This window comes from Halichoerus grypus, chromosome 5 (genome assembly GCF_964656455.1).
Source record: "Halichoerus grypus chromosome 5, mHalGry1.hap1.1, whole genome shotgun sequence".
In the NCBI taxonomy this organism is placed as follows: domain Eukaryota; kingdom Metazoa; phylum Chordata; class Mammalia; order Carnivora; family Phocidae; genus Halichoerus; species Halichoerus grypus.
In genome coordinates, this window is record NC_135716.1 from 160351781 (window position 1) to 160371585 (window position 19805).

General features: G+C 36.7%; 1 protein-coding gene across 3 annotated transcripts in view; it reads right to left on the reverse strand.

Annotated features, from left to right (window-relative positions):
- The window catches only part of AGO3 (argonaute RISC catalytic component 3), a 139880-nt gene that overhangs the window by 39980 nt on the left and 80095 nt on the right, over positions 1 to 19805 (reverse strand). For all 3 annotated transcript variants that reach the window (XM_036108125.2, XM_078073418.1, XM_078073419.1), the window contains 7 exons: positions 16984 to 17118; positions 12733 to 12820; positions 12457 to 12604; positions 11921 to 12040; positions 8672 to 8794; positions 8206 to 8339; positions 5247 to 5431 (listed from right to left, as the gene is read on the reverse strand). In XM_036108125.2, the coding sequence (XP_035964018.2) occupies positions 5247 to 5431; positions 8206 to 8339; positions 8672 to 8794; positions 11921 to 12040; positions 12457 to 12604; positions 12733 to 12820; positions 16984 to 17118 (933 nt within the window). The remainder of the gene's footprint in view (positions 1 to 5246; positions 5432 to 8205; positions 8340 to 8671; positions 8795 to 11920; positions 12041 to 12456; positions 12605 to 12732; positions 12821 to 16983; positions 17119 to 19805) is intronic.

Here is a 19805-nt window from a genome sequence, read left to right on the forward strand (position 1 = left end):
TCAGGCTCCCTGCTCAGCGGAGAGCCTGCTTCTCCCTCTCCCACTCCCCCTGCTTGTGTTCCCTCTCTCGCTGTGTCTCTCTTTGTCAAATAAATAAATAAAATCTTTTAAAAAAAAAAACTGAAAAATAAGAAAACTCCCCCAAAGTAAAAGTGGGCAAAAGGCTGGAATAGGCACTTCACTAAAGAAGAAATACAGATGGCAAATAAGCATATGAAAAGATGCTCAACATTATGTGTCATTAAGGAATTGCAAATTAAAACAACAATAAGATATACCATACACCTATCAGAATGGCTGAAATCTAAAAAACTTATAATACCAAACGTTGGAGAGGATGCAGTACAACAGGAACACTCATTCTTTGCTGGTGGGAATACAAAATGGTACAGCCATTTTTTAAAAAGTTTAATTATTTAAGTAATCTCTACACCCCATGTGGGGCTTGAACTCACAACCCGGAGATCAAGAGTCTCATGTTCTTCTGACTGAGCCAACCAGGCGTGCTGGTACAGCCACTTTGGAAGACAATTTGGCAGTCTCACCATTTGATAAAGCATTTCTGCTCCTACTTATTTACTAAAGTCAGTTGGAAACTTACGCCTACCCAAAATCCTACACATGAATGTTTATAGCAGCAGTCTTCATAATGACCAAAAACTGGAAGCAAGGTAAAAATAGGGAATAGATAACAAACTGTGGTACATCCATACAATGGAATATTACCTAGCAGTAAAAAGAAATGACTTATCAAGCCATGAAAAGACATGGAGGAACCTTAAATGCATATTGCTAAGTGAAAGAAGCCAATTAGAAAAGGGTACATACTGTATGACTCCCAACTATACAACACTTTAGAAAAGACAAAACTGTGGAGACATAAAAAGGCGAGTGGTTGTCAGGGTTTTGAGGAGAGGGAGGGAGGGATGAATAGGTGTAATACAGGGGATTTTTAGAGCAGTGAAACTATTCTTCATGATACTGTATGTACATGATGTTATACATTTATCAAAACCCATAGACCTGTACAACACAAAGAATGAACCTTAATGTATACTGTGGACAACACATTGATAATAATTTATCAGTACTGGTTCATTAAATGTACCACACAATACAGGATGTTAGTAATATGGAAAACTGCAGGGGAAGGCGTAAGCATGTAGGAACTCTCTATGCAATCAGCTTAATTTTTCTGAAAATCTAAAATTTTATTTTTTATTTTTATTTTTTTAAGATTTTATTTATTTATTTGACAGAGAGAGCACAAGCAGGGGGAGCATCAGGGAAAGGGAGAAGCAGGCTCCCTGCTGGGCACGGAGCCCCATACAGGGTTCAATCCCAGGACCCTGGGATCATGACCTGAGCCGAAGGCAGATGCTTAACCATCTGAGCCACCCAGGCGCCCCCCCAATCTAAAACTTTTGAAAAATAAAATCGAGGGGCACCTGGGTGGCTCAGTTGTTGGGCGTCTGCCTTTGGCTCAGGTCATGATCCCAGGGTCCTGGGATTGAGCCCCGCATTGGGCTCCCTGCTTGGTGGGGAGCCTGCTTCTCCCTCTCGCACTCCCCCTGCTTGTGTTCCCTCTCTCGCTGTGTCTCTCTCTGTCAAATAAATAAATAAAATCTTTAAAAAGAAAAAAAAAATCAATTAACTAAAAAAAATCACTCTGGAAGCAGTGCAGAGAGTGGACTGACAAAGTACAGGAAATGCAGGCAAGAACACCAGTTTGGAGGTTATGCTTTCACTCTCATGAACAGAATATGAGAGTCTGTATTTATTCATATTTTTGCCAAAAATGGGTGTTATGATTGTTAGTAAAAACTAACTTATTCAAGGAGCGTCTGGGGACTCAGGCAGTTAAGCATCAAACTCTTGATTTCGGCTCAGGTCATGATCTCAGGGTTGTGGGACTGAGTCTGGGTATGGAGCCTGCTTAAGATTCTCTTTCTCCCTCTCTCCCTCTACCCCTCACCCCTGCATGCGTGCGTGCTGTCTCTCTCTCTCTCTAAAGAAAACAAAAAACGACAAAAAACCAACTTATTCTAGTTCATATTTCCTTAATGACTAATGAGCTGAGCATCTTTTCTTTTTTTAAAGATTTATTTATTTGAGAGAGAGAGAGACAAAGACAAAGACAGAGACAGAGATAGGGAGAAGCAGGCTCTGTGCTGAGCTGAAGGCAGACGCTTAACCAACTGGGCCACCCAGGTGCCCCTGAACATCTTTTCATAAGATAACTGACCATTTGTTTTTCTGTTTTATGTCCTTTGTCTATTTTTCAGTTGAGTTGTTTGTTCTCTCCCTACTGATTTATAAATTCTTTGAGTTTAAAACTTTCCGTATTTTATCACAGCTTTAAAAATATCTTTTGAATTTTATAGCTATCATTTATAATCATTGCGTATTATTTCATCAATATACTGTAACTTACTCATTGTTTAAAACCAGTTCTTAATAGTTTTTTAATATCACAGATGCCATTATGACAATTTGTACACACAGATTTTTCTCCATTATGAATTCTTTCCATTGAACACCTTTCTGTAATTGAAAATACTGAATCACAAACTAAAAACACATTATAATACTTTTGATAGAAACGATATTAGCAATTTATTCTGCTGAGGTGTGTGGGTGGCTGAGTCAGTTAAGCACCTGGGACTCTTAATTTTGGCTCAGGTCATGATCTCACAGTCATGAGATCGAGCCCCCATGTTAGACTCTGCAGTCAGCGTGGAGTCTGCTTGAGATTTCCTCTCCTTCTCCGTCCTCCCACCTGGCTTGTGCGCATGCGCACTTCTCTCTCAAATAAATAAAATCTTTAAAAAAAAATTTTATTGGGGTGCCTGGGTGGCTCAGTTGGTTAAGTGTCTGCCTTCGGCTCAGGTCATGATCCCAGGGTCCTGGGTTCGAGCCCCGCATCAGGCTCCCTGCACAGTAGGGAGCCCGCTTGTCCCTCTCCCTCTGCCGCTCCCCCTGCTTGTGCTCTCTCTGTCCAATAAATAAAATATTTAAAAAAATGTATATTGCCATCAGCAATATATTAAAATTCTAGATTCACTGCATCCTCACAAGCACTAAATATTATGATATTTAAATACATCTGCTAATTTAGTAACATAAAAGTTTTCCTTTTATTTACTTGTAGTTTTCCTTACCTATTAGTGAAAACCAGCACTTTCTATATATTTACTGGTTTTGTTTTTCGTTGAGAAATTCTGGTTTATGTTCTTTGCTCATTAATCTAAAAGGACATAAGGATTTTTTCTTCAATCACAGTAACAGATCTATACAGGTATTTTAATAATAAACTAGCCCTTTGTTGTCTGCATTTGCAGCAAATATTTTTTAGATTCTACTGGTTTCCATTTATTTATTTTAGATTCTACTGGTTTCCATTTATTTATTTATTTGGTTTCCTTTTAATTTTAGTTATATATTTGTGACATACAGAAAACTGAATTTTTATGCAGTAAATATAACAACTGTCTTTTGTGAACTAGTCTATCATTTCTAAACTTAAATGATTATACTCCATTCAGTAGTTTGAAAATTATCCTTTGTATTTTTCTACAATTCAATGATTTACGTTTAACTTATTAATCTCACTAAATTTAAATTTGTTTACAAAAATAATAGCTATCATATGCTGAGTAGTCATTATATAACAGGTACTATTCTAGACCCTGTTTATATATGTAAAAATTTTTTTTTTTTTACGATTTTATTTATTTCTCTGACACAGACAGAGAGAGAGCACAAGCAGGGGGAGCGGCAGGCAGAGGGAGAGGGAGAAGCAGGCTCCCCGCCGAGCAGGGAGCCTGATGCGGGGCTCGATCCCAGGACCCTGGGATCATGACCTGAGCCAAAGGCAGACGCTTAATGACTGAGCCACTCAGGCGCCCCTATATATGTAAATTTATTTCATCCTTACAACTACCCTGTATAGGTTAGTTATTTTTAGTATCCCAATTTCAAAGATGAGAAAACTAAAGCCTAGTGTGGTTAAGTAATTCAGCTAGATCATATAGGTAGTATATCTGGCAGAACCTGGGTCTTATGCAGAATTGTCTGGCTCCAGATCCTGTGCTCCACCCCCACCCTTAAAGATTTATTTATTTGAGAGAGAGAGAGCAAGAGTGAGAGCCGGTGGAGGGCAGAGGGAGAGGGAGAGAGAGAATCTCAAGCAGACTCCCCGCTGAGAGCAGAGCCTGACACGTGGCTTCATCCCATGACCCTGAGATCATATCAAGAGCTGGATGCTTAACTGACTGAGCCTTCCAGGTGCCCCCGGAGTCTGTGCTTTTAACCACTATATTATATTGATATTCAAGTTATCTTAATGCAATTTTTATTTTTATTTATTTTTATTATTTTTAAAGATTTTTTATTTATTTGAGAGAGAGAGAGAGAGAGAAAGAGAGAGCACAAGCAGGGCGAGCATCAAGCAGAGGGAGAGTGAGAAGCAGGCTCCCCGCTGAATGAGGAGCCTGATGCGGGGCTTGATCCCACCTGGGATCATGACCTGAGCTGAAGGCAGACGCTTAACGACTGTGCCCCTTAATGCAACTTTTAAAAAAATATTTTATTTATTTGAGAGAGAGAGAGACAGAGATAGTGAGAGAGAACATGAGCAGGGGGAGGAGCAGAGGGAGAGGGAGAAACAGGCACCCCGCTCAGCAGGGAGCCTGATGTGGGGCTCAATCCCAGGACCCTGAGATCATGAACTGAGCCGAAGGCAGACGCTTAACCGACTGAGCCACCCAGGCATGCCTCTTAATGCCATTTTAAAGAAATAATTCTTTAACCATTGTTTTGTGATGCCTCCTTTACTAAAATTCTTTTTTTTTTTTTTTTTAAGATTTTATTTATTTATTTGACAGAGAGAAACACAGTGAGAGAGGGAACACAAGCAGGGGGAGTGGGAGAGGGAAAAGCAGGCCTCCCGCAGAGTGGGGAGCCCGATGCGGGGCTCGATCCTAGGACCCTGGGATCATGACCTGAGCCGAAGGCAGACGCTTAACGACTGAGCCACCCAGGCACCCCTAAAATTCTTTTCACAGCGTCTCTTTTGGACTAGTTTGCTCTACTGATTTGTCTTTTTAAAGTAACCACACATGGTTTTAAATACTGTAGCTATTAAAATATGTTTTAATGTTTCAAAGTTTTAGGATATGTTTTAGCAAAATTTTAAAAGGAATACCAAGTACTTGAGGAAAAATGCAATCTTAAGATATTCTTACCATACACTGGTGTCTTTCCTGGCAGGATGACAATAATGAGCTGTAGCCCAGAGTAGGTGTTCTTGAGATGCCGGAACATGGGCTCCACGCTGTCTGCCCCCTGCGCGTATTTGCAGAAGCAAGGCTGGCCCTGGATGGGCATCCCTGCATCTTTAGAAATCTTACGCAGCTGGTCCGTGAAACCCCTAGGAGGAGAAATCACTAAAACTAAATCCTTTGTTTAGTCATCCACACCTACAAAGTGGAATGGAAAGTTTGAGAAGTGAATGGAGAATAAACCAAAGATTTGTATGCTCCATATGTGAAGAGGCACCAAGACTACTGATATTAAAGGTGGTGGTGGGTTAGTAATCTATTGTGCAAACTAGGAAGACTGCTATATAATTATGTGGCATTCTGTAGTTTACAAAGGGCATTAGTAATAGAGTATGCTGATTAAGAGTTCAGTTCTAGAGTTGGCACGACAGGTTTCAATCCTAGTTCTGTTACTTAGTAGCTGTGAAACTGTAGACAAATTCTTCAGTTTCTCTCATCTGTAAGATGGTTACTTCCATTATAGGGTTGGTGTCAATATTAAATGACATAATACATGAACTTAGCAACACTGCCCAAGACATGGTAAAAGCTTCATAAATTTAATCTACTGTACATTTTCTAATTTGATCATGATGACATTCGTAAGAAGGTGGTAAGTAAGGTATTATTCCCATTTTATAGATCAGGAAACAGTTTTAGGGACATTAAGTATCTGACCAATGTCAAATGGTTAGATAAATGGTAGAGTCAGAAGTATGATCTAGTCCAGAATTTCTTTCCACAATATTATGTGTATCTGAAACTAGGATGGCAGGAAAGATTATATTCTCAGAAAAGATTAAAAAAAAAAATATGAAAACCACATTTAAAAACAAATGAGGCAGGCAGCACTTCAATGTACTTTTAGCCACACTAAAAGCAACAAAAGACTAATAATTCCATATTTAAACAAAATTCTGCATTTAGCCTAAGATAAGTGAGTAATGATGTCATGATTTAATAATCACTTTGTTTTTAAAACAAATAACATCCTAAGTCAAGGATCTGAGTTATCTTTGCTCAAAAATACTCATTCCCTCAGAGCTGAAGTTTATAGGAATTCCCTTCTCCTTTTCTTTATTAGTGTTTAATTCAAGAAGTATGAAGTTGGATATTTTCAGTCAGCCTGAACAAGAACCACAAGCCGAAAGAGTATGAGAGTCCTATCAAGCCATAAATAACAAATGTAAAATGAAAAGAATAACTCTAAGCTTGAAAAACAATTGGGAGATATTTTCTTTGGCCTCTGGAGGTCAAGTAAGATGATCATAGCATTGTAGTAAACTGTCCTTATGACATTTTACTTGAAAGCAGGGGGATAAAAACTTTGGAGCAAAATGTATATTAAGTGAACCTTAAGATATACATTTAGAAATTTGGAGCTAATAAAAAAAAGTGAACAGAATTAAATAGAAAAAGTTTTTTATTTCTCACATGAAGAAGGTAAGGCAAATTCTGAATTGGCTTGGTTGGTAAATTGGCCTCTGTATCTTTCAAGAACTACTCATAATGGGCATACTTTCTAGGATCTATTAGTGGAGAATTAAATTAGACAATAATCATTTTCTTAAGCAAATTAGATTTTGGGGGAGTCAATTTACATAAATAATCACAGTACAACTGTATTTTATGCAGAAAGTGACAAGAGCAAATAGAGAAGATACTGATAAACTAGTATGTTTAGAGTTAAGACAGATTATTTCCAGCATCACAAATCACAGAAGATTGGGTATTATTTAGAGAAGTAGGGATAGGAAGGAGGCATTTTCAGTAATGAGCAGCTTGATTGGAAAGAGAAAGAAAAAAATGCCAGAGAGATAGAGCGAACACAGTGCTTCAGTTTCTTTGTCCAGAATATGGGAAAATAGAGAAGGGGCTTAATTAAGAGGCAGGTGAAAGATTTTCAATGTCCTACTGATTTTTATTGTTATTCGTTGTTAAGAGAAGCCTAAAAATTTTGGGGGGGGGTAGTCACAAGTGGAGGTGGTACTCTTTCATGATAGCCCGGCTGCTCAACAGGAATGAGAGCAGAAGCCTTTGAGATTGCCAAAGTCTCAAAGACTTGAGGGTCCCAAGGAGAGGAGATAGAGAAGAGAAGCCAAAGTGATAAAAAGGAACCAGGAAGGCAAGAATGGAGAGAATGTTAAGAAGGTAGTCAACTGTATTTAATGCTGCACAAATTTTGAGAAAAATAATGGCTAAGGAAAGACCATTAGAATTGATAAGCACAAAGATGTTGGAGATTTCCAGAAGCTAGTTTCAGCAGAGTACTAGGATTTCAAGGAGGGTGAGAAAACAGAAGTCTAGAAGCCTGAAATAAGTTAGGTAAAATGAGAAAATTGACAGATTTTTTTTGTTTTAAATTTGAACAGAAGATTATTGAGCACTTACATGCTGAGGTAAAGAATCTGGGGAACAGGGAAAGTGGTGGAGATGGAGGCCAAATTTTTGGAAGTAAAGAAGTGAAAATGAAGAGTTAAGTCATTCTTTCAAGGAGCTCAACTGAGAAATAAGGACCTTCTTTAATGCTCACCCAAGAGGTAGGTATTGTCATCTCTAAAAAGGTGAAAACTGAAGCATAATGAAATCAAATAAATTATTCATGGTAATAAAAGCTAGGAATTGGCAAGGCTAGGAATTAAACCTAACCTGTTTGCCATCAAGAGCCAACGATGCTCCTATACCACATAAGCTAGACTGTTAGGGTGCCTAGAAGAACGCCTTGACTTGACTAACAAGTTCAGAAATCTCCATCAAACTATTGAGAAGAAACATTTTCAGAGGCTCAGTGATTAAATATATCCCATACTGAGGCAACATTAGCTGAGTAGTTTAGAGTTGGAACCCAGGAAGTCCCCTGAACCGAACTAGTGGCACGCCTTACTTCAGTATCTCTTCTCTGCACTGCCTCTGCGTGGCGAAACAAGCGATGGCCCACATCTTTATCTCCACTCCTGTGTGAAACTGCTTCCCCCGCATGTCCCATACTCCATGGCTTGGTGTTGCTACTGTCCGATTCTACAGAAAAGGGAGAAAGAGAAAGAAGGCAAGAAAGAAGAAACACTTAACATACAAGTTATTTCACTGAGTTGAAAAGAAAAACATTTCAAACTGCTGAACTGATAAATATCTGATAATCTACATGTAATACACGGCTCTAAATCAGTATTACTTGTATTTTTTATCATACAAACCGAAAATTCTAAACTCAAGCAAAGATACCTTGAAACCAAAAGTATTGTTGGAGCAAAAAAAAACCACTTTCCAAAACTCAGACTTAGCTAGGATGCCCTTCGCTCTGTAAACAGAAACTGTATGTCTGTAATGAAAACGCCACCGAGAGGTTTTACCCGTCCTCCATACTGCAGCATAGGAGCTGGAAGTACACGTCCGGTTACGTGGGCCATTTCATCCCGAACTTTAAATTGAAACTCCTGAACAAATGGATCTGTTTCATAATTTGCACTTCTTACCTAACAGAAAAAATTCGTAGTTACTTTCAGAATTCCTTCCAAGCCCCTGCCTCATTCGTCAAAAACCTCCATTTTCTCTTCTTCACTGTGTCCACCATGTTTTGGATCTAGTCAATGATGCCCTAACTACAGGACAGGGAATCTTAACCTGGGTCGACAGATCATGAATGGACTGTAGGAAGTCTGTGAACCTTCTAGTAATTTACAGAAATTTAAATGTATTAGGTTGAATAATAAGAAATTTCAACTATTTACAATCCGTGAAGATGCCAATTTTATATGATTAAACCTAATGCATTTAGGAGAGGGTGGCCTAGAGATTACAGGAGAAATAAATTTCTGACTTAAAAAATGTTAAGAACTTCTAATTAGAAGATCCAGACATGTATTATTAAAATTTATTTTACATAGAGTTTGACAGCAGATATTGATGATCTTAAGGCTTTTTTTTTCTAATTACTTGATTTACAACTCATATAAAATTACTTGAATATTTTCAGATAAAAAGTGCCATATTATGAAATTTACTTAATGTGATACATTTGAGACAGATAAGAAAGCCAATATGATACAGATGATAATTTTTACATAATATATCTGTAGTTACAAAGATAAAGATTTTTTTTTTTTTTTTAAGATTTTTATTTATTTATTTGACAGAGAGAGAGAGACAGTGAGAGAGGGAACACAAGCAGGGGGAGTGGGAGAGGGAGAAGCAGGCTTCCCGCGGAGCAGGGAGCCTGATGCGGGGCTCGATCCCAGGACCCTGGGATCATGACCTGAGCCGAAGGCAGACGCTTAATGACTGAGCCACCCAGGTGCCCCTTGAAAATGGTTGTTGTTGTTGTTGTTGTTTTAAAGATTTTATTTATTTATTTGATAGAGAGAGACACAGCGAGAGAGGGAACACAAGCAGGGGGAGTGGGAGAGGGAGAAGCAGGCTTCCCGCGGAGCAGGGAGCCTGATACGGGGCTTGATCCCAGGACCCTGGGACCATGACCTGAGCTGAAGGCAGACGCTTAATGACCGAGCCACCCAGGCGCCCCAGGAATTTTTTTTTAATTTAAATTTTTTTAGTTAACATACAGTGCAATACTGGTTGATAAAGAATTTATTTTGGGACGCCTGGGTGGCTCAGTCACTTAAGTGTCTGCCTCCGGCTCAGGTCATGATCCCAGGGTCCTAGGATCAAGTCCCGCATCAGGCTCCTTGCTTGGTGGGGAGCCTGCTTCTCCCTCTGCCTGCCGCTCCCCTCTGCTTGTGCTCTCTCTCATGCTGACAAATAAATAAAATCTTAAAAAAAAAAAAAGGATTTATTTTAATTCAGTATAGACTTGGACCTCAGAATATAATTCCTGTTTATAGCATACTATAGTAACTGTGTTTTTCAAAACATATTTACCTGGTCTCAGAGTAAAAGTCAAATGAGGTTACAAAATGAAGGCGGTGTTCAAGTGTTTGAGTAACAATCCATTAAAAAAAAAACTATATAATCTAAATATGTAAAAAGAATCTTTCCACAATAAGCAGGAACGGTTGTTTTCTAAGATTAGGCACTAATGGTTCTTTAAGCTTAAATGCCATTCATTTCTGGTGTGTTTTAGTGTATATTCAGAGTAAGGTTACAAAGAGTAATAACTACTATAAATAAAAACTTGCTGCATGATGTGCTTGGTGTTAAGTTTTATAATTAATTTCCACAATAACCTTATAACTATAAAAGGAGATTTTTTTTTTAAAATAATCTTTACAGAGGATAAATCTAAAAATTAGTGAAGTTAAACGACTGGCCTAAAAACCATCTAGCCAAGCAAGTGACATGAATCTGAAACCGCGTATGTTCTGATTCTAGAGTTCCTACTCTCAATCACTGCACTAGTCTTCTGGATGCTATAATTGTAATAACACAATAGTAACAGTAAGTAAGCGAAGAAGATAGACTTTGGACCCAGAGCTGTTAGATTCCAAAGCCTGTGCTTTTAGCCATGGTACAATATTATCTCTTAGGAAGAAAAGTTATAATAAATGAGTTAGAAGTAGTTATGAGATTTTACAGAGACAGTGAGAGGTTTAGCCTCTTATAGGCTTTAAAATCCTGTCATAATAGATCAGAAAAAAATCCATGATGAAAACCAACCCATACTCTCCTAATTAAATATCATATAACAACTTTTATTTATTCTTTATAAAACCATATGGGAAAAAGGCTCTTTTTCCCTGTAATTGGCTTACAAAATGAAAGGACCGGTTCTGTAACCCTTTTAGAACAATCTTCACTATTACCCAAAGTCATATTCCTATTTCTAGACTTTTTTCTCTTCACTTGCACAATACAAATGGTACTCAAAAAGAGTAAGGTAAGATCCAGGTGGCTTTTATTTTTCATTTTGCCTTATTCCATCAGTTTTATAAAGTGGTACTGATACTCTTCCTTCCTATCCATTTAGAACAATGATACAGCTCAGAGACCCTACATGATTGGAGCAGTCTCATATTTCTTTATTCATCCTATACAGTCACCAGTCTGATACTGGGGGCTAAGCGATCCCACCAAGTGTTAAGGCTCACTATTGCTAGTCATAATACGTTGACTTTTCTTCCTTTCCCTTTCTTTTTTAGGCGGGAGATAATAAAGTTCCAGTTCACTAAATTGAAACGTTGGTTCTGAGAGCATCTGCTCTAGATCTAATTAAAGAGCTTTGGGTTAAATTAGAAGAATCTAATCCTTCTCATAGAACCCATTAAGGTTTACCCCTAGAACACCACTGGATGACTTTCATGATCCCTTTTAATTTTGATAGTCCGTTAAATGGTAAAAAGGTATGAGCTGATAAGGACATGGCTCTTTAGTAGTAGCTCATCCTAACTTGTTTTTTTGTGTATGTTTTTTTTAAAGATTTTATTTATTTATTTATTTATTGGAGAGAGAAAGAGAGCACATGAATGGGGGAAGCAGCAGAGAGACAGGAAGAAGCAGACTCCCCACTGAGCAGGGAGCCTGACTCAGGGCTCGATCCCAGGACTCTGGGATCATGACCTGAGCTGAAGGCAGATGCTTAACTGAGCCACCCAGGAGCCCCTATCCTAACAGGTTTTTAATTCCCATTTCTAGGGCCAAATACTAACCAATCTGCTAATTTCCTCTTGCCTATCTGGCGCAGATCTTGCTGTTGCTTTGATCATGGTGGAAGTCTGATTGTCCGTCAGCTTCTTGATACATCGCTGCCCTGCCACGATATTACAGACCTACAAACAGAAAAAAGTTTTGTACTAGATGTATTTATCTTTTTTTAACTCTCACTGCCAATTACATGCAAAATTAAAATTTTAAAACCTACTTCACTAAACTGCTTCTTTTTAGTATCATGTTAAGTAGAATAGTAGCAAACAATGCTGCTTTACAGTATGATTTTAACAGGGTAAAATGTACACTGGATAAAAAGGCTGAAAAGAAGTGTACCAAAATGTTAACAGTGGTTACTTTAGAGTGGTAGGATTATGGATGAAAATTTCCCTATTATTTCATTATTAAAATTTTAAAATAAAATTTTAAAAAGTTCAATATCCAAAATAACTTGAGAGCATGAAGTAAATTATACACCATAAAAACCCCAAAAGAATAATGAACAAGAGGATATTAAAAAACAGCCTAAACACATTACTTCTAGTGGCAGGTAGGTATGCTTCTGTTCCTGCCCCACTTGCAGACAAGGAAGATGTGGGTACTTCAGTTGAAGAGTATACTTTTCTCTAAAATACTGTGCTACTGTTCTCTCCACAGTTTGGCCATTTTCTAACTGTAAAGGAAAGCTGAAAAAAAAAAAAAAGTACACATTAACAACTCTTATCTCATTATGGTGAGCAAAACTCCCAATCCACTAACTACAGCAAGCTGCCTCACATCAATCTCTGCTCTGACAAACACCAGCTTTTCTTACGTTTGATGACTGGCAGGCCTTCTTGTTACATTACAAACACGGTATTTCCGTCTCATTGTTCCACAATGAGTCACTTCAACCTTCAGACCTGTTCCCAACAAGAAAAACTGAAGTTATAAAAATGTCACATGTCAAATATTTATAAAGCCTGTTCACTACTATACAAACTCAAATTCTAAACAGACAGAAAAATCTGTGATACAGGCAATGTGATATTAATAAAGGATTTTATAAATAACATTGCTAGTAAGGATTACAATCATGATAGATCTAATTCCAAACACTTTTTCCCTATCCTATCAAGCTCTACACACTAAAAAACAGAATCATAAAACTTGCAAAATCCTATAAAACAAGGGGCAAAGTTCACCATTAATTGAAAAAAAAAAAACCAACAACCCTGTTTATAATAAATTTAGGTATTTATGCTGGGAGAAGGAAGGAGTGAAAGAGGAGTTATAATAATTCTCAACATTCTCTATAATTTTCAAAGTATGTGATATTTGAATAGACAGTCATCACATAGTGACTGAAGATTAGAATTTCATGAATCTCAAGAAGGAAGTCCTTCAAAGATTTTTAAAGTAGGAAGAAAAAAATTCCAGGCCCTTTTAACAGAAGCAGAATGACAATTTATTTGAAGTATAAGATAGTGACACAGTTCTCTTACTATTGACTATCAGAAATTAAATGCAACCAAAACAATTCTTAGAGCAGGTGATCCCCACCTTCTTATAGAATCACTGACCCCTCTGAAAGTCTGATGAAAGCAATAAACTCTCAGAAAACTGGATATACACATAATTCAGCATATGATTTTAGATGTTCCTGGATCCTTACAGCCCATCTGTGGACCACAGGAGTTTGAAGATCCCAGGCCTGCTTTAGAAAGTGAAGCAATGGTCTTTTAAACCACTGGTGAAATTCTCTGGGGTTAATTTTCTTAAGCAGTGCTGTCCAATAGAACTTTCTGAGATGATGGAATGTTCTACATCTGTGCTAATTACTAGCAATGTGTGTTACGGAGCACATTAAATGTGGCTAGTGTGACTAAGAAAGTGAAAATTTATTTTAATTTAATTAATTTAAATAGCTACATGTGGCTGGTATTACTGTATTTGCCAGTGCAATCTCGGAGCTACCTAGAGAAGAGTTAACAAACCGACACAGTGGCCACTGCTTAGAGATAAGCAACTCCATTACTATGGCCTAGACTCCTAAGGCAGAAAATCTAGAAAGGAGTAGATGAAGGACAACTTTTAGTTTCCCGATAGTATTTATGGTATTACTTTTGCATTATTTCCCTGTTATATTTGTGATTCCTATTGTGCAGTGGTTCTCAACCACAGGCAATTTTGCCCTCCGGGGAACCTTTGGTAATGTCTGGAGACATTTTTAATTGTCATGACTGCGGGGTGCTATTGGCATCTAATGGATGCTAGAATTAGGGATTCTTGGATCCAGGGATGGTGCTAAATATCCTACAATGCATGGGAGAGCACTACCTCCCACCTCAGACCACAACAAAGAATTATCCAGCCCAAAATATCAACACTGGCAAGGTTGAGAAACCCTGCAACAGTGTAACTTATTTTTCTATCTAATTACTAACTGTAGTACCAAACACAAAGTTTATTCATAGTAATATTTTCTTCTGTCCAGCACAAATTAAGATGTTAAATGGACACAGTGTCACTGTACCAGATTGGTATGGATTTTTCTTGAGAAATACTAACTGAATCAGTGGTAAGTAGTTTTTATTAGTAATTACCTTTATAAAACTAAAATTTCAGATTAGAACATTTACTATGCCTCTATATTATAAAGAAGACTAGAAAATAAAATATTATCTAAAGAAGGCCTCATAAGAAGGAAATGTGAAGTAAACAATATGAAGTAACAATACGAAGCAGGATGTAAAAATATTATGTACGGAAATACTATGTTTTAGAATTTTTTTCCTGCTATCTATACCACTTAGCAAATTTTTTACAAGTCTTCCCCTGAATTAGAGAAGTTACTAGTAAGATTTTAATAGCCTATGAAATAAGTTTTTACCAAAAATAAAGTGGTTCTTTTATAAGCATATGGTACTTTTACCATACACTTCCCTCAGTATTTCCGTTTAACCATGATGAATAACTGTACAAAGGAACCACCCTAAAGTTACTGTTAAATATTTAGATAAAAGTCCAACTGGAACCAAATGAACGTACTAAGGAAATCTATTCATTATAGCACACTTTGTATCACTATTTAACAGTTACCATCAAATTCCTTATGCTGGTTAAAAATTAAACCCAAATATATAGCACAGAATACATAACTCTGATTCTCTTGAATTTCCATGGTAGGATTACAGGATGTATGTTAAAGAACTCTCTTTTAAAAAACAACAACAACAACAAAACCCCCCCCAAAAAGTCAACAAAGCCTTTGTGACTTTGAATGGAGGAAAAAAAATCATCAGTTGGTCAGTTAGATCCAACTCAGATTTTTCTACCCCAAATCTAGGGTCATAGGTACCTAAGGATTTGACCCAACCCAGGGCTTAGCAAAAAGTTAAAATTTTTAAAAATGGACTAGATAATTCTCTGCCCAGGTCCCTCCCAAAACCCTCCATCCAACCAAAAAAAATTTTGGCTTTAATAAATCAAATATTTAACCTATAAACTTGGCTTTACCTTCACTATAACATCAACTTTATAATGCTTTCTAGTCATTTTTTCAGTCATTTCTTTGGGCCCCTGAGCAGTTGAAGTTAAGATCGAGTCCATGCTCTTCGGGCAGCAGTTGCATCCTTGTTCTGTACATCTTGTATTTTCTGTGATAGAGTGGTGATATGAGTTGATTGCATAGTTACCGCAAAATAATGTAAGTGACTTCATGATATCAGAGGTGGTAACTAAGCAGCAACTCCACTGGAAACCATGGCATTTGGATGATCACACATTAATGGTGGGTAATGCACTAACCTCTCGACAATGCTAACTGTGCAGTTAATACAGATTATGAAAGGACAATGGTATGGTTGCAATACACTAATATATAACACTTTATTATTTTGGCATTTAAATAACTTGAGATAAATGGATGCTCATTTTCAAAGCAGGAAGGATTTTCCTTTTAATGTTTTATTCACAATGACTATCTCTCTCCTGGGTACTGAATGGCAAAGAATGAATGATTATTGGAGCAAGCAGGATGCATTGAGCTATTCTGATTCGGGGAACTGAAAGATGTTCAGGTAACAAACTTCAATGTTTCATTCAAACCAGAAGCTGTAAATTATCTGTAACAGTTAAAATCTTAAATAAAAAAACTACTATTTCTGACTAAGATTTAACACTTAATATAAATAGAATTTATACTACTCATTCTAATTAGAGAATATCTAATTCTTCTTCATGCCTAAATAAAGAACTAAATACAGTGGAGTCACATCTTACTTGAGGATTAGGTTCAAAGCTGTGAACAAGGCAAGAATTTTACACAATCAAAATTACTCTTGAAAAATTCCTTAAATTACTGATAAAGTGTTTATGTGTTTGCATATGAAACTGTAAATGTATATTTAAATGTATATAGAAATGTACATTTATATAAAGATGAAATAAATACAATACAAATTTTAGAACACTATTAAAATTACTTTCTCTTATTCTCTCTAAAAGACCATGTAGAGATGAATTTATGTTAGTAAAATACATATAGGATGCAACACCACTGTACAGACTAGCTACTAACTAAAATAGGCAAGATCAATGATCAACTACATAATGTACACAAAACAACGAAGTTCCAACTCTGAAATAACACATGAAACAGGCTAGCCCTGTATCCATAAGGTTTCAAAGGAATGAAATATTCAACCATTTCAGAAAAATAAGGAAGTCATTATTTTAGAATATGTTAAAATAATGACTCTGGTTCTGACATAACAATGTTTTTGGAATGTTTCCTTTTAACACTATTATAGAAACATTTTCCCATGAGATATTCTTCTTATACCTTTAGCTAATAACAGCAAGTATTAATGAAAAATTCACTGGTATCAATATTAATTTCATTACTTGACATTTCTTTCATTCAAACACTAAGATGTAATGGCAATGAATTTAATGTAACATTTTATAATCTATATTTTCACAGATGATGTTATATGAATAGACTTAAAAATTTTTTTTCAATAAAAGTTTGTTGTATTCATGCATTTTATAGTTAAGTTGTTCCAAATGCTAATTAATTCACCTTTTATCTCTTTGGTGAATTTTACTCGATGAGAATCAGTCAGAGGTCTTGGTTGCTCATCAATATTATGAATGTCAAGAACTTCACACATGAACTGAATTACAGGTTGTGCTTTGTAGAAGGCAGTGGCAGAAACTAAAAAGAAAAACACAAATAGTACGTGTTAATGTCTCCATAAAAAAATTCAGAAACTTGTGCTCAGTTCCATGATAATTAACTAATTATAGTTATAGTTACCCTTTATGCATACTTATATATATAAAAAAGCATTGCTGAGTTGAGCAGTTTCAATTTGACAGCTGTCTGACTAGAAGACAGGCACAAGAACAGAAAAGCTAAATCCTACAGTTTTTATAATCCAGCTTTCTTCATGGTAACTGAATAATACCATTTTCTGCTACATATACAGAGAGTGTTCTGGGTATGAGACAAGGCCTGTAAGGGGACAAATGCCAGAGCCCCTTAAGTTGAAAAGGTTAGGTATTATTTCCTAAAGCTTTCTATGCCACCCTGGCCTGTTAATCTATTCTAGTGAAAGCTTTCCCTGTCTTATAGAGAGGTCTGAGAAGACAGTGGTATTATGTTATTGGGGTTAATCCAAACTATAGGAAATAATAAGTAAAGAATATCTGCCCAATGTCATCTAGCTACAGTTGGTGGTTCTCTAAGAGTCAACAACAATGATTTCTTAATCTTGGGCTTCAGAACTGGAAGAGTTTCACCAATGGTTAGTAGATCACCATCACTCATTTCTTAAACACAAACTTACTGGCGGCTATTATGTGCTATAAAGGTACTGGGGATACAATGAAAAGCAAAACCAAAACAGACAAGAAGCTACACACTATCATGTTATTTTTCTGCCTAAAAAACATGCCTATTGTCTGCTGAGCTAAGTGTAAACATTTTATGTGGTGCTCTTTCTCTCCCTCTCCTTGGTTTAAGGATTAAATGTCCTCCACAAAATGTCCCTCACCTCTGGGAGGATATTTATCAAGGCTTTAACAGTAGTTATCTCAGGATATGTGTGAGTCGTAAGGCTACTATGGATGTTTTTTATTTTCTTCTTTTTAGTTTTATATCTTCATTTATTATAATGAGCACATATTACTTTTTCCTTTAATCCAGCATATATGAATGATGTCTCATCATAAAAAATGCAGATATACAGAATAAAGATTCCCTCCCAACTCAACTTCCGCCCCCCAAGTATCTTTAAGAAATAACCATCATTAAGGGGCGCCTGGGTGGCTCAGTTGGTTAAGTGACCGACTCTTGGTTTCCACTCATGATCTCTGGGTCGTGAGATCAAGCCCTGCATCAGCTCAGCACTCAGCGTGCAGTCTGCTTGAGATTCTCTGTCTCTGCCCCTCCCCTGGCTCATGTGGGCTTGTTCTCTCTCAATTAAAATCTTAAAAAAAAAAACCAAACCCATTATTAGTAGTTAAGTATGTACATATCCTGCTTTTTTGATATGCCCTTACAAAGATTAGAATGTACATGGAACTTTTTTTTTTATTAAGTAAGCTCTCTATCCACATGAGGCTTGAACTCACGACCCTGAGATCAAGAGTTGCAAGCTCTGTGACTGAGCCAGCCAGGCGTCCCCATGCAACTTTCTTTTTACATGAGATCAGACAATAAATGTTCCATGATTCGTTTTATTATTTTTTAAATTAACATTATGTCTTAGAGATCTTTCCATGTCAGTACATTCTTTTTAATGGCCTCATATTATTCCACAGTATCAGTGCATGATAATTAAGTGAATATATACTCCCCTCCCCTCTTAATAAAAAAGAACACAAATGGTAAAACATTAGAAACACTATTCTGGGCTTTTATCTTTTTTCTCATTATAGATCTTACAGATCAATCAATCAATCTACCTACCTACCTACCTACCTATCTATGGAACCATGTATCATTTTTTTCACACTTACAGGATATATCATTACATGGATGTACTTCATGTCCCTAATGATGGATCAATAAGTTGGTTTTAATATTACAAAAAATTTTCCAACGGATGTCCTAATATATATTTTATTTGCCTGTGGGTGTGTCTGTACATGTGCACATCCATGAGTACTTCTGTAGGGAAGATTTAAGAGAAAACAGTACTCATTGCTAAACTTCCAACCAGATAAACTTTAGAATCACCTCCACAATTTCTAACTAATAAAAAAAAGAGATTGATAAGATTATTTTAGCATTCTATTTTTTTTTTAAGTTTTATTTAAGTAATCTCAACACCCAAAGTGGGGCTCGAACTCAATACCCTGGGATCAAGAGTTGCATGCTCTTCCAACTGACCAGCCAGGTGCCACAGATTGTATTAGCATTCTAGATATCTTATTCAAATCCATAGTAGTTTCAAAAACGTATACATTGGAGCACCTGGGGGGTGAAGTTGGTTAAGCACCCAACTCTTGGTTTTGGCTCAGGTGGTGATCTTGGGGTCGTGAGATCAAGCCCCGTCTTGCTTCCATGCTCAGCAGCAGAGTCAGCTTGAGCTTCTCTCTCCCTCTGACCCTCCCCACCGCATGCTCACTCTCTTTCAAATAAATACATCTTAAAAAAAATGTATACATTATATTATTCTATTAAAAACGTGAGAATATTTTCATGTATTAAAAAAACAGCTGACAGGATACATATCAAAATAAGCATATACTGCTTCTGGGTTAATTTTTTAAAAGTAAATAGGTAAAGGAAAATAAAAATATGGTAAGTAACATGCTTATTTGCCTTTCCTTTAAGCCTTCAGGTAAATTTTCTTCACTAAACTGCTATAATATTAGCATTCACAACTAATGTGT